At 38.1% G+C, this 13,510-nt stretch overlaps 3 protein-coding genes across 3 annotated transcripts in view; 1 reads left to right on the top strand and 2 right to left on the bottom strand.

The window, feature by feature from the left end:
* Positions 1 to 2,420, top strand: part of LOC107591749 (E3 ubiquitin-protein ligase RNF216-like) — a 4,654-nt gene extending 2,234 nt beyond the window's left edge. Inside the window, exons 2-3 of the mRNA XM_016280990.1 lie at positions 1,708 to 1,783; positions 1,867 to 2,420. Of these exons, the coding sequence (XP_016136476.1) occupies positions 1,708 to 1,783; positions 1,867 to 2,156 (366 nt within the window). The 3' untranslated portion in view covers positions 2,157 to 2,420. The remainder of the gene's footprint in view (positions 1 to 1,707; positions 1,784 to 1,866) is intronic.
* Positions 2,421 to 4,508: 2,088 nt separating this feature from the next.
* LOC107592454 (fascin-like) lies at positions 4,509 to 8,907 on the bottom strand. Its single transcript, XM_016281974.1, has 3 exons — positions 8,751 to 8,907; positions 8,395 to 8,562; positions 4,509 to 4,624 (listed from the first exon to the last, which is right to left on the bottom strand). The coding sequence occupies exons 1-3, from the start codon at positions 8,905 to 8,907 to the stop codon at positions 4,509 to 4,511; spliced, it is 441 nt and encodes a 146-aa protein (XP_016137460.1).
* Positions 8,908 to 9,553: 646 nt separating this feature from the next.
* LOC107591740 (fascin-like) lies at positions 9,554 to 12,826 on the bottom strand. The gene is made up of 4 exons (XM_016280978.1): positions 12,649 to 12,826; positions 11,786 to 11,907; positions 11,430 to 11,597; positions 9,554 to 11,322 (listed from the first exon to the last, which is right to left on the bottom strand). The coding sequence occupies exons 1-4, from the start codon at positions 12,801 to 12,803 to the stop codon at positions 11,117 to 11,119; spliced, it is 651 nt and encodes a 216-aa protein (XP_016136464.1). The 5' UTR covers positions 12,804 to 12,826; the 3' UTR covers positions 9,554 to 11,116.
* Between the last annotated feature and the right edge of the window lie 684 nt (positions 12,827 to 13,510).

The raw sequence follows: 13,510 nt of genomic DNA, 5'->3' as shown, positions 1-13,510 counted from the left end.
CTGTTGCATAATCCTAGCGCTGCTGTCTGCACTTTAATGCTAATCAAATAACAAAAGACAAAAGATTGCACACTATTCTTGACTAAATAACTTTTGTACCTTTCATAAGTGTAGCAGACCTCATCTGAATGATGACCAAAACTTTACTGATGAAGAGCTAAACAAACGACAGCACGAGAAGTGCACATTAAACTCTCTCTCTCAGTTGCATTATCATCAACATACAGTGAATTACACAAAACACTTATTACAACTAACAGTAAACAAATATATACAGATCTCATGCCTTTTCGATGGGGGCTTAATAAACTGACAAACTTTAAATCCAAAGAACTGTGTGCTTTCATTACCCATATACGTAGCTCCGTCAGGGTTGCCAGGTTTTCACAACAAAACCTGCCCAATTGCTACTAGCCCAAAACTAGCCCAATCATGTTTGAGGGGGATCCCCCTGTAAAAATCGCGGACATGAAACCAACCCATGGCGACAGTGTTTGACTTGGCAACACTGAGCTCCGTAGACTAGAAAACCCGTCAAAATAAGACTCCTGCCTTAGTAAAGGAGATCTCATACATATTTAAACTTACAAAAAATATTAAAATGTATACAAAAACAAATTAGAAGATTAATCATAACAACGTCTGTTACAATAATGTACCTGAAAACTGTTAAACCTACCTAAAAAGCACTGTTTATTTAATATGTATCTTTGTTCTGTTGTATTTATGTAGGCCTGCTGAATGTTAAATGGATCCAGTCCATGTTCATTAGAAATTATTTGATGATGCAGCAATAAAACTGCAAGTCTAATTTAATGCAGGTGTTTTTGAACTTTGCTGATTTAAAACATGATCAAAATACTATCTATTTTGATGCCAAAATTTCAAATAAGAGAGGAAGTGACAAATATCGGTATCGGAATCTTGTTTTCATACTCGTTGGAAGCCAAAGACATAATTGAAAATAAAATTTTGCCCAGCCCTACTCCACACTATAAAAGAAGGATGAGGAAAAGAACTTAATTGGTTCAAACTTCTTATGTATCATGAACATGCTAAGTTTGACCATAGGGTAACATGAATGAGACTGAAGAGCTAGTGTTTGTCCTTGATGTGTAGTCCCCATCAAAAAGAATGGACATTCTGCTCGCTCTCTTCCTTTGTTGTTCTGTGGGAACAATGCATTTTGGGTTTGGCACAACTTGAGGATGAGTAGATGATGATGGAATTGTCATTTTTGGGGAAACTATCCCTAAGCAGTGAGCATGATTGAGAAATCCTTTTCCGGTTTATCCAGAAGTTTCACTAATTATCTGGTTAAGGCATTTGAATGATGTTTCTGTGTGAAGAGCGCAGTCAGGGTGCCGTCCCACTGGCAGCCTGGGGGCTGCAATTACCCCTCCATTCAGAGCCGTGCCTAATCACCTGGCACCGTACCCCAGGCTGACTGGTGAACTTGAGCTGTTTTGTGTTTGACCGATGAAGTGAACTCCTCCCAAATTCATCTGATGTCCCATTTTCGTCCTGGCTGTGGTCTGACGTGGACGTTGGCATCAGATAGTTTCTGGCAGGGTTTGCTGGTCTTTTCACATGATTGAACAGTAACCGGAGAGCCTAATTTCCATGCTTTTTTGAAAGGCTTTTTCGTTTTCTCTACTTTTGTATTTCTTCTCCCCCTTTCATTTTCTTTCATTTTTCAATCCACAGCAAGATGATGAGCGAATCATTCAGGAGATTCAGAAAGAAGGTGAAGCAGAGTTAAATAAGAAGACCAGTCAGTCAGGTCAGTGTTCTTCAACTAGATAAATTTAGTCGGCCACCTAAACCCGAGTGGTTTCTAATGATATTTTGTAATGTTTCCCTCAGAAACCACAGGGAAGAGAGTGGGACCTCCCCCCGAGCCCATCCCAGCGAAGCGCCCTCGGGTTACACCACAGGTCCCTAACGCAGCTCCTCAGGCCGTACGTGCCCCCCTGCTCATCCCCCAGGTCATGCTGCCTGGGCCGCAGCGTGTTTTCCTTCAGCCCATTCCAGCCCCCTACGTGCCCCCGTTGCCCAACCTCCCCCCAGTAAATTACAACCCACGTAACCTGAACTTTGACTTCAATATGCCTATGCACTATGGACCACCGCATCGCTTCTTCAGACCTCTTTGAGGACACCATGGTACAAAGCGCCACATTTGAACTACTAAAAAAAAAATCCAGGCTTCTGTCTTAACTGTTAGCCCTTGCTGTTTTTTTTCTACGTATTTTGTAACAGGACCCAAACAGATTTTCTGGAGTTTTAAGGATGCCTGTTGGATTTGCTTGTTTGTTGAAAGGTATTTTTGAACAGCATACAGAGTGAATAATAGGAACGCCTGTTAGTTTTCAGTTCAATAAAACAAAGAACTTGATGGAAATGTAAAGGTTGTTTGTGGTATCAGTCAATGTGCGCCGCTTTCTAAAGTTCAAAATGTATGTTGGTTTGGCTGGGATTTCCAATGACGTTCCCCATGAGGTCATCAAAAGAATTCACTGCAATCAGCAAACCAGTTGAATGTTTGTTTTTCATCCAGGGTTTTTCTTATTCAACGTCTTTCCTCATACAAATGCCTAGATTATTAGTTTAGATGGATATTGGTGCCATTTCAGATCTGTAAATCAAACTGTAGGACCAGTTTTGCTACTAATGTTTACACTACTGTTCAAAAGTTTGGAATCAGAAAAACATTAAGAAATTAATACTTTTATTCAGCAAGGATGCATTAAATTGATCGAAAGTCACAGTAAAGACATAGTTACAAAAGCTTACTATTTTAGATAAATGCTGGTCTTTTGTACTTCCCATTTATCAAAGAATCCTGATAATTTTGTATCTCAATTTTCACAAAATATTACGCAGCACAACTGTTTTCAACATTGATGATAGTAAGAAATGTTTCTTGAGCAGCAAATCAGCATATTAGAATTATTTCTGAAAGATCATGTGACACTGAAGACTGGAGTAATGATGCTGAAAATCCAGCTTTGCCTGACAGCTCTCCTGTCCCCATATTGGGAGAAATCGGGAGTGCAGAAGCATTGTGTGCGCTGTGTGAACATGATGTTACTGTAGTTCTAGACTAAATGTGAATGTGCATTAATTCATCCCACTCACAAAAAACAGATTTAGTATTCATCAAAATGAATTAAAACAGTGAAATGCAAACTCAGAATATGACGCAAACCTGAATAATTAAATATGTTAAATAACACAAATGTATCTAATCCCATTTTATTAACCAATATCTTTGCTGCTGACCTTTGATGATCCAGTTCAACCATACTAATAAGCAAAAATGACTTTAGATAAACTAACAATTGTGCTTCATTGTTTTTTTATTGCTGAAGAGTGTATCTTCTCCTGCGTTCTACTGTACAGACTTGAATTTACTTTTGCTTCAGCCTGAGGTTTATTCATTACACTTTTTGGTGTGAAAGGGCTTTTATATTTGCTATAAATAGAACTTCTTATATTAAAAACAAGCAAGCCCTGCTCATATTTAAAAAGTAATGCGAAAGTAACGCAGAAGTAATGTAACGCATTACTTTCCATAAAAAGTAACATAATTAGTTACTTTTTTAGGGAGTAACGCAATATTGTAATGCATTATTTTTAAAAGTAACTTTCCCCAACACTGGTCATGGACCTTAAAATCATTGTAATATTCAGAATTTTATATTAGGGTAAGTTGTGAATATTCAGTTTGTAGCCCAGTGCTAGCTGGGATGTAAGTGCTTAACTGGTTTGCATCACAAAGGGAAATTAAGAAGAACTGTAAGCAGATGTAAATGTGATAGTGGAGAATATTCTCATTTAATTAGAAAATAGACATTTCTTTTTTCTGGTACATCCTCACTGTGAGCTTGATGGTCTCTCTCATGGATGTTTTTACATTTAAATCTGTTGAGTTATTTTTATAAACTTGTAATTACAATCCCTTGCTTTCCCTGTTCATACACTTGTGTCCACATTTGTTTAATTCTTGTACCAAACAGCAGCAAGACCAGATTAAATATTCCAAATATATTTTCTGCACTGATTTGGAGGGAAATCTGCTGGATTGATTTAAACATGATTCAGTGTGTTACGGTGTAATCACATTAGCTACACTTCAGTAAAATATAATGGGCAAAGACGGTTAATTGTCAGTGTAGCGATGCAAGAAGCACCACTTACTCGGGTCATTTCCAAACTAAGCAGTTTTATGTTGGTCAAGTTGTGTGTTCGAAGTTAAACAAAAATTCCCGATCACACAGATTCCTAATGAGGTGAATGCACAGTCAATATTTTTTAATAAATGAACATGCAAAGGTGACTGTAAAACTTGTGAATGACAACCATTCCACTTTTGAAGAGAGTTTTCTCGAGTTCTTCAGGCACATAATCCATGTGGACCTGTTAATCTGACACAGAACATCTGACAAAATCATACAGGAACTGGCGCTTTTGATTTATAAAATGGAGCTGCTCAAAAATGTTGTTTATTGTGCTGTATTGCGTGACTCGTCCATTGGCTTGACTGCAGTGCAGTGAGACTCCCGCAGAGAGTCCCGTCCTCTTGCCCAGCACTTCAACAAAGAGCCACAGCTCTTGCTCACTAATGGAGCCCACAGGATCCTCACCTCCTGCTCTCCTCCCCGCTGGCAGCAGCCCCTCTGCCCCGGGCTTTATTCAGACCCCTCGTGCCTCTTAAAGCATATTACTCATCCTCACAGAGAGCACGAGGCTCTTACAGTAGCCCTTTTTTGGTGAAATCTAAGGGATGGTGGCGTGTCAGTCAAACTAGAAGGAATGACCAGCAGCTTCTTAAATCAGTGCTGAGGTGTAACACAATCCTGAGAAGATCAGGATAATCTGGCCATCTTCTCCCATCTGTTGTTGGTGGTGTATTTGAGTACCGGTGTACCACACCTGACACGGTGCAGGTGAATGAAGTGTCTCAGTTTGACATTGTAACCTCCTAATGGGCCAGCAGATGGACAGTCTTTAGGCCCGTAGGCCTGCAGGTGTGAAAGGTCGATCCTGGCAGCTTGTGCTCAATGCGCCCACAGCTTAAGAGCTTCCTGAAACTGGATCTGTGCCCCTGAATCTTCTGCCTCATGTTTCATCAAGTCTCTCACTCTTAAAAATAAAAGGTCTTTATTGGCATTGACGGTTCCTTGAAGAACCTTTAACCTCCATGGAACCTTTCCATTGGACAAAACGTTCTTTATAGTGAAAAATGGTTATTTAGATTATTAAAATGTTCTTCACATGAAGAAAAAGTGGTTATTTTAAGAAGTGTTCACTGAAATGTTTTTGGGGAACCCAAAATGGTTCTTCCCCCTTTTGGAACACTCATAAAAAAGGTTTCAAAAGGGGCATTTTTGTAGTGATTACATAGAAGATCCATTTTGGGTTCCCCAAAGTACCTTTCAGTGAACAGTTCTTAAAAGAACCGCTTTTTCTTTGTGTTGAAGAACATTTTAGTAATATAATAACTGAATTCTTATTTTAATAACTGAAAGGTTTTTTGGGGAACCAAGAATGCTTCTTCTATGGCATTGTTGCGAAAAACTCCTTTTGGAACCTTGAATTTGAACAGTGACATTGTGGTTTGTGGATATGGATCAGGTCTACCTGAAGATAGATTAAAATTCATTGTTGTTGTGGTAAAGTACAGATGACTTATTCAGCGAGGACATTAAATTGCTCAGTGTCAGTAAAGATATTTATTGTTACAAAATATTTCTATTTCAAATAAGGTTATTTTTACGTTATTTTATTCATCAAAGAATATTGGGAGAAAATGTTTCCACAAAACTATTAAGCAGCAAAGCAAATTTTACCAATGATAATAAGAAATGTTTCTTGAGCACCAAATCAGCATATTAGAATGATTTCTGAAGGATCATGTGACAGTGAAGACTGGAGTAATGATGCTGAAAAATCAGCTTTGCATCACAGGAATAAACTAAGTTTTTGCATGTTCAGATAGAAAACAGTTGTTTAAAATGGTAATATTTCACAGTATTACTGTTTTACTGTATTTTTGATCAATTAAATGCAGCCTTGGTGAGCATAAGAGACTTAAATCAAAACGTTTTGAAGTGTGCATTGTGCACACTTAATTGGAAAGTTCACCCCAAAATGAAAATTCTGTCATTATTTACCCTCAAGCAGAAAATTCTGTCATTTATTCCCTCTCAATTTGTTCAAAACCTGTATGAATTTCCTTTTCTCTGGTGAACAGAAGAATTTGGGGAACCAAACAGTTTCTGGTCACCAATGACTTTCATAGTAATTCTTTTCACCCCTCCATACTCTGATGGACGTCACTGGGGACCAGCAACTGTTTGGTTACCTACATTCTTCAAAATATTTTGTTCAACAGAAGAAAGAAATTCATACAGGTTTGGAGCAACATGAGGGTGAGTAAATGATAACAGAATTGTCCATTTTGGGTGAGCTATCCCTTTAAGCTTCCATTTCGAATGAGCTGGAATTACAAGAATAATTTGAATTGCTTGCTTTCTTGACTCCGTATTTGATAAGAATGCCCAAAGTCGACATTTTTACACAAAACTGAATGTTGAAAATTGATATTGAAAATAAAAACTGAAAATCTTAAATGCAAAATAAAAATGTTCAAGGTAAAATGTTGTAAGACAAGGTCAAGTGACTACTATAGTTTGAAATGTTAGTCATGGATGGAAGCCTACGGTTTCAGTTAGTTTTAAAAAAATTATTAGGCAGTGTACCTTGTGAGTAGGTCATGTTCCATTCCATGCATATCACAAAAATGCAAATACATGGAAAACTTAGAAACCACATGCATAATTCGAGAAATGTCCTGACATTTGTCAGTGCAGTGCAAACATTGTTCTTTTCCCACTGAATGTTACAGTCACATCTGTGCAAAAGCTGTTGCTCTGCTCTGATGTGTTTATTCAAATGTTGTACAATTTTGTGTCAATCATGTGAATCAGCCTGCACATACGTCTCATGAAAATGATGACTAAAAAATCCGTCTGCCCACCTGAAAAACTGCAGTTCCAGCCCCACCATCAACCCCCACAGTAAAGCCCCTTCAAATGACATGCTCTGAGTTACCATGGGAACATTGGTCCTGGTGTCAGCCAGACTAGATCGTTTAACCCTTTCAGTCTCTTTTCTTAGTTGCTAGAAAGCCAGAATGGAAATGCTCATGGTGTCATCTTCATTTGTTTACTCCGATTAGTCTACCAATCAATCGGGTGCATTCATATTTATTGCCCTTACAAATAACCGGAGCAGCTTCTTGTTTAATAAACCTAACTTCCTATCTTAAAGAATATGATGCACACTCTTTGTCTTTGCGATGGGTGTATACCGAAGGGGTCAGTCTACAGTAATAGACTGATTTTTGCAAAGTTGTCAGATTATTGGAGTACATTTTACAAGGAAAAACTATTTCTACTTTTTTTTTAAAAAAATCATATTTCAATGTGGTACTTGCATTGTTTTTTTTTATTGTTTTTTTTACATAGTATGTGATCAGGGTAGCCGTTCAAAAAAAATGTGTCTATTCTTTTTTTCTATTCACATTGAGTGGCTTCTCTGAGGATCTTACTGAAATATTGTGGACTTTAAATATTTTTTATAGCTTGCAGCAAAGATCACATGCTTTCAATTTGTATTTCTAGTTGCATTTTAGATACTGAGGCTCTTTTATTACAATTTTAGGCTCCTTGAACGTCAATAAACAACCTTTTTGTTGTTTCAACTCAGCAGATGACCTCGACATCATTCTGCTCCAGCAATAACACAGAACAAAAGCCTCATTGATGAAGTGGCCACAAGTTTAAAAAAAAAGATGGAGTAGAGGTCTCAGGAGAAAACTAATTTCTCTCATTCTGCTGCTGCTGCTTCTGTAAGCTTTCAAAATAAACTCACTGCAGTCATACTTCACCGAACTCTGCTCAAGCTTAGTGACAGTTAGCTAGATAAAGCCGTATCACTTCACTAGAGGGAACGTGTTTGCTTTGATCATTGCTTTGCCATTTAAAGAAAACCAACATTTTTAATGTTTATTTTCAAGAAATTAAAAAAACATTCACTGACAGAGTTTCATATTCAAACCATATTTATTTACGGATTTCATTTGTACCCATGGCACACGAGGAAACATAACCATAATATCAAAATAAAAAGACATCTGTAAAGACTTTACAAAGTATAATGTGGAATGTCTTTTTCCCCCCATAATGACCTTTTAAGGCACAGTCATTATCATTTCCTTAGCAACGGGAGATCATTATCATGTGAAATGATAGCTCTTAAATAATTTTTCTTAAAGTTCTTAATGCGTTAAGCTCAATTAAAAGCATTATTAAAGTGTAAACAAACCTCGCAAGCTATAGGCTCCATCTCTAAACTCCAAACCGAAGACATCATATGAGGAGCGGTTGGAGTCCAGGGTGCCGGTCACCTTCCTGCAGCCAATGAAGCCATGCTCCCCTCTCAGCACAATGAGGGGCCTATTGATGAGCTTCATCAGGAACTCCTCGGTCTCACCTGAAAAAGCAATTTTTCAGAATTGAGACTCACAATAGCCAAGCGGGAATATGATTGCGCCATTGTAATGCTCCACTCAACATGACCACCAATTGAGGGGCAATCTATCAACAAGTTTACTAAATCACAGCAGCATTTCCAAACAAAAGGTTGAAACAGCGGAAACGGTGTACAACACCCCACCCCACCTGCTGTGTCAATAGTAGCAGCCAGCTGTCCGTTCTTTTTGGCAGCCACATATTTTCCATTGTTGGCACGCAGGGTTATCTTCTTCCCATGCCACTCAATGTCAAAGTAGCAGTTAGCAGACCTGATCGAAGAAATTATACATGTATAATTATACATTACCCTTTTAAAAAAAAAAATCATATTTCAATGTGGTACTTGCATTGTTTTTTTTTATTGTTTTTTTTACATAGTATGTGATCAGGGTAGCCGTTCAAAAAAAATGTGTCTATTCTTTTTTTCTATTCACATTGAGTGGCTTCTCTGAGGATCTTACTGAAATATTGTGGACTTTAAATATTTTTTATAGCTTGCAGCAAAGATCACATGCTTTCAATTTGTATTTCTAGTTGCATTTTAGATACTGAGGCTCTTTTATTACAATTTTAGGCTCCTTGAACGTCAATAAACAACCTTTTTGTTGTTTCAACTCAGCAGATGACCTCGACATCATTCTGCTCCAGCAATAACACAGAACAAAAGCCTCATTGATGAAGTGGCCACAAGTTTAAAAAAAAAGATGGAGTAGAGGTCTCAGGAGAAAACTAATTTCTCTCATTCTGCTGCTGCTGCTTCTGTAAGCTTTCAAAATAAACTCACTGCAGTCATACTTCACCGAACTCTGCTCAAGCTTAGTGACAGTTAGCTAGATAAAGCCGTATCACTTCACTAGAGGGAACGTGTTTGCTTTGATCATTGCTTTGCCATTTAAAGAAAACCAACATTTTTAATGTTTATTTTCAAGAAATTAAAAAAACATTCACTGACAGAGTTTCATATTCAAACCATATTTATTTACGGATTTCATTTGTACCCATGGCACACGAGGAAACATAACCATAATATCAAAATAAAAAGACATCTGTAAAGACTTTACAAAGTATAATGTGGAATGTCTTTTTCCCCCCATAATGACCTTTTAAGGCACAGTCATTATCATTTCCTTAGCAACGGGAGATCATTATCATGTGAAATGATAGCGCTTAAATAAATTTTCTTAAAGTTCTTAATGCGTTAAGCTCAGCGTGGCTCTGTTAGTTTGATGCACACCTGAAATCTAATTAAGCACCAGTTTAACCTCAGGTTTAAATCTTTAATCAATCTTGTGTGGTGTTAATGTCTTCATTTTGGCTTTAATGTACTGTAATGTGTATGAAGGAATAAGGTTCATGATAATGTCTGTGCCTTCTCTAACAATAACAACAAAAGTTAGGTGACATTTCCAGACACCTTTCCAGATAAGACCACTGCATGAGTCCAGTGAACCCAGACCCACCATTCCTTTGAGATTTGTCAGGTTTAAGAAGGAAAAGTGGTTTAATTTAGCATAAATACTGTGTTGAACCTGCAACAACATACCTCACGTCGGTATCTTCACACCCACAGCTGCAGCACACAACGTAACGATGACACCGCTTTCGAGTTGCAGAAAACATTTACCATTTTAATATCTATTTATTTTTTCCCACCCATTCGCAATTCCAGGCATAACCCTAATTTTGAGATGAGGGACTGTGAGGTACCAATCCAGTTCTCTAGGTTTTACCTCTTTTTAAACATTAAAATTAATTCTAATGGCACAGACAGTGAGGCAGTACATACAGAAGTACACAAGCAAAGCACTGCCCTACTTCAAACAAGAAAACAAAAGTGTAGCTCATTGCCGTTTCAGTGGTCTGAGAGCTTCCTTCATAACTCTGTCAAGTCTATGGAACGGAAAAAACCCTCAACATTCATACATTTACCTGTAAATATTGCCTTAGTCCTCATGAGGGTAGGTACTTATGACTGGCAATACAGTGGGAGGCATTACATCAATAGCTCACAGTCACAAGGTTTTCTTTAACATTTCGCTATGTGTTAATATTAAGAGTGCGAGGCTCATACAGGACTGTGCAAAGACTAGGAAGAAGGATCTCGCTACAATCTGGTCAAAATCAAAATCCTGTGGCTCGATGTGTGGCGCCCGCATAGTCGATCTTCCAGAGAGTGAACCGACTTGAATGGAAGTCAATTATTATGACAGATTAAGAGATGGCATTAGATGTGCTTAACCACACAACACACATTTGGATGCCAGTTAAGTCCCAGTTTTGGCCAATCGTCATCAATGAAAACCGCACAATACTGCGGTAATACTGTGGAACACAAACTCTGAAGTATTTAGACAGAATAGAGTATACGTGACTAGAAGCAAGACTCTCCACCTTTGGGTTTCTCTCTGCTATTGGCCGGTGTGCTTACTCGTATTCAAAAACCATATTCAAAATGCATAACAGAAAGGAAAAAAAACTGGAAAGAAAAAGCCACAGTGGTTACTTAAGTGCTTTTAGTACTCCCACATAGTGGAGGTGTCCAGATCATCGGCGTTGGCCTTCAGAACACCTGCATGATCACCCTTAAGATACTTCCCCTCAGTTGACTTGATGGCCACTTTGTTGTAGTCACAAAACTCGAGGAAGAAGTCCACCGGGGTGTCGCTACTGCTGAGCACGTTCGATTCACTGCCCACCATCCAGTATTTCCCTGTGGAGTCTGAGAAGGGATTCATGGCATCAAGAAAAGTCTTAAGTTAAAACCTTGCATTTCCTTTTTAACAAGATAAAGTCTGTATTAAAAGCATTATTAAAGTGTAAACAAACCTCGCAAGCTATAGGCTCCATCTCTAAACTCCAAACCGAAGACATCATATGAGGAGCGGTTGGAGTCCAGGGTGCCGGTCACCTTCCTGCAGCCAATGAAGCCATGCTCCCCTCTCAGCACAATGAGGGGCCTATTGATGAGCTTCATCAGGAACTCCTCGGTCTCACCTGAAAAAGCAATTTTTCAGAATTGAGACTCACAATAGCCAAGCGGGAATATGATTGCGCCATTGTAATGCTCCACTCAACATGACCACCAATTGAGGGGCAATCTATCAACAAGTTTACTAAATCACAGCAGCATTTCCAAACAAAAGGTTGAAACAGCGGAAACGGTGTACAACACCCCACCCCACCTGCTGTGTCAATAGTAGCAGCCAGCTGTCCGTTCTTTTTGGCAGCCACATATTTTCCATTGTTGGCACGCAGGGTTATCTTCTTCCCATGCCACTCAATGTCAAAGTAGCAGTTAGCAGACCTGATCGAAGAAATTATACATGTATAATTATACATTACCCTTTTTTTATAATGCTACAAAAGATTTCTATTTCAAATGAACACTGTTCTTTTAAACTTCTTATTCATCTAACAATCCAAAAACAAAACCGTTTCAACACTGATAAGAAATGTTTCTTGAGCAGCAAATCAGTATATTAGAATGATTTCTGAAGGATCATGAACCACTAAAAACTAAAATAACAGCTGCTGAAAATTCAGTGCTGTCATTACTGGAATAAGTTACATTTTAAAATATATTAAAATAGAAAACACTTATTTTAAATTGTAATCTTTTTTTAATAATTTTGTAAATGCAGCCTCGGTGAGCAGAAGAGACTTCCTTTCAAAAACTAAAACCTCAAACTTTTGAACAGCAGTGTAAATAAGTCTTCGATTAAAAAGTCTAAAACTGAATGTAGTCTGACTTTTCTCAAAAGGGTCTTTAATTTTATTATAAATTTGAATTTGTTAATTCTGATATTGAAGAAAAATGGTTTGGGTTTATCTGAGCTGATTTTCTGTCTTACAATTTGACCCCAACACTAAGCATTTAAGATACCTTTTACCATCTAATTAAATTAATATTGTATGGTTAGTGCAAGACATTAAAAAGTGGGCCTACCCCAACACAGAGATTCTTTCATCTAAAGAATGCTAGTAAGAAAACACTGACAACACTAAGCCATCTTCATTATGGCATGTTACTGTGATTCACACTCACTTAGTAGAGGCAGTGCACTGAAGGCCACCATTAGCTGTGAGGGTCCAGTATTTGCCAGTGCAGGTCCTGAAGGCACACTTCTTCGTGTCCTTACTGATTTCCATTTGGAAAGTCTCCTGGTCACCTTCTTCATCCTGGTTGGCAGAGAGGTCCATGCCTGTCAAACACAAAAACACAGCATACTGTAAACCACATTATAAAAACCAAACCCCTGGCTTTCACCAGCGTGAGCTCACAACACATCTTAGATCTGGTTTAGCCATGCTGAGTGAGCTTGGCAGTTTTGGGATGCTGATCTTTGAGATTACTTGACTAAAGAGTGTTGAATGCCATGGACTATCACTCTGGCAATTGCTTTGGGACACACACACACACACACACACACACAGAGAGAGAGAGAGAGTTAATCGCCCTAAGAATTTTGGACCGTCATATATGCCAGGAAGCTTAGTGGGAGGCTTCAGGACAACAAGAGTCAATGCAATGGTTTGTAGTTTAGATTCATGGAGCTCAATGAAAGACCAGACCACCAGTCCTCTACTTAAGGAAATCTAATTAAACTCCATTGTGTGCATTTAGAAACACAGACATCAGATAAATCTAGCGTTTATGGTCTAAACCTCTTTGGAGAGGGAAACCGAAGACAGGTTTTTGAAAGGAAATATTAAAGCTACATTAAGACAAACATCTACAAGATGAAGTTACAGCTATAATTTTATTAACATCTACTCTGAGAATGAATTGTTTGGTGAAATCAAAAATCTTTTGGAACAATACATGGTAATCTGCAATTCACCATGATTGCCTTCATGTTCCAGTTTCACAAAGCTCGTAATACAGCTACACGAAATTGCGTATTAGC

Source organism: Sinocyclocheilus grahami, unplaced genomic scaffold, assembly GCF_001515645.1.
Source record: "Sinocyclocheilus grahami isolate Dianchi unplaced genomic scaffold, SAMN03320097.WGS_v1.1 scaffold9.1, whole genome shotgun sequence".
Classification (NCBI taxonomy): Eukaryota; Metazoa; Chordata; class Actinopteri; order Cypriniformes; family Cyprinidae; genus Sinocyclocheilus; species Sinocyclocheilus grahami.
The sequence above is the reverse complement of the archived record's forward strand: the minus strand, read 5'-3'. Positions and strand labels throughout refer to the sequence as shown.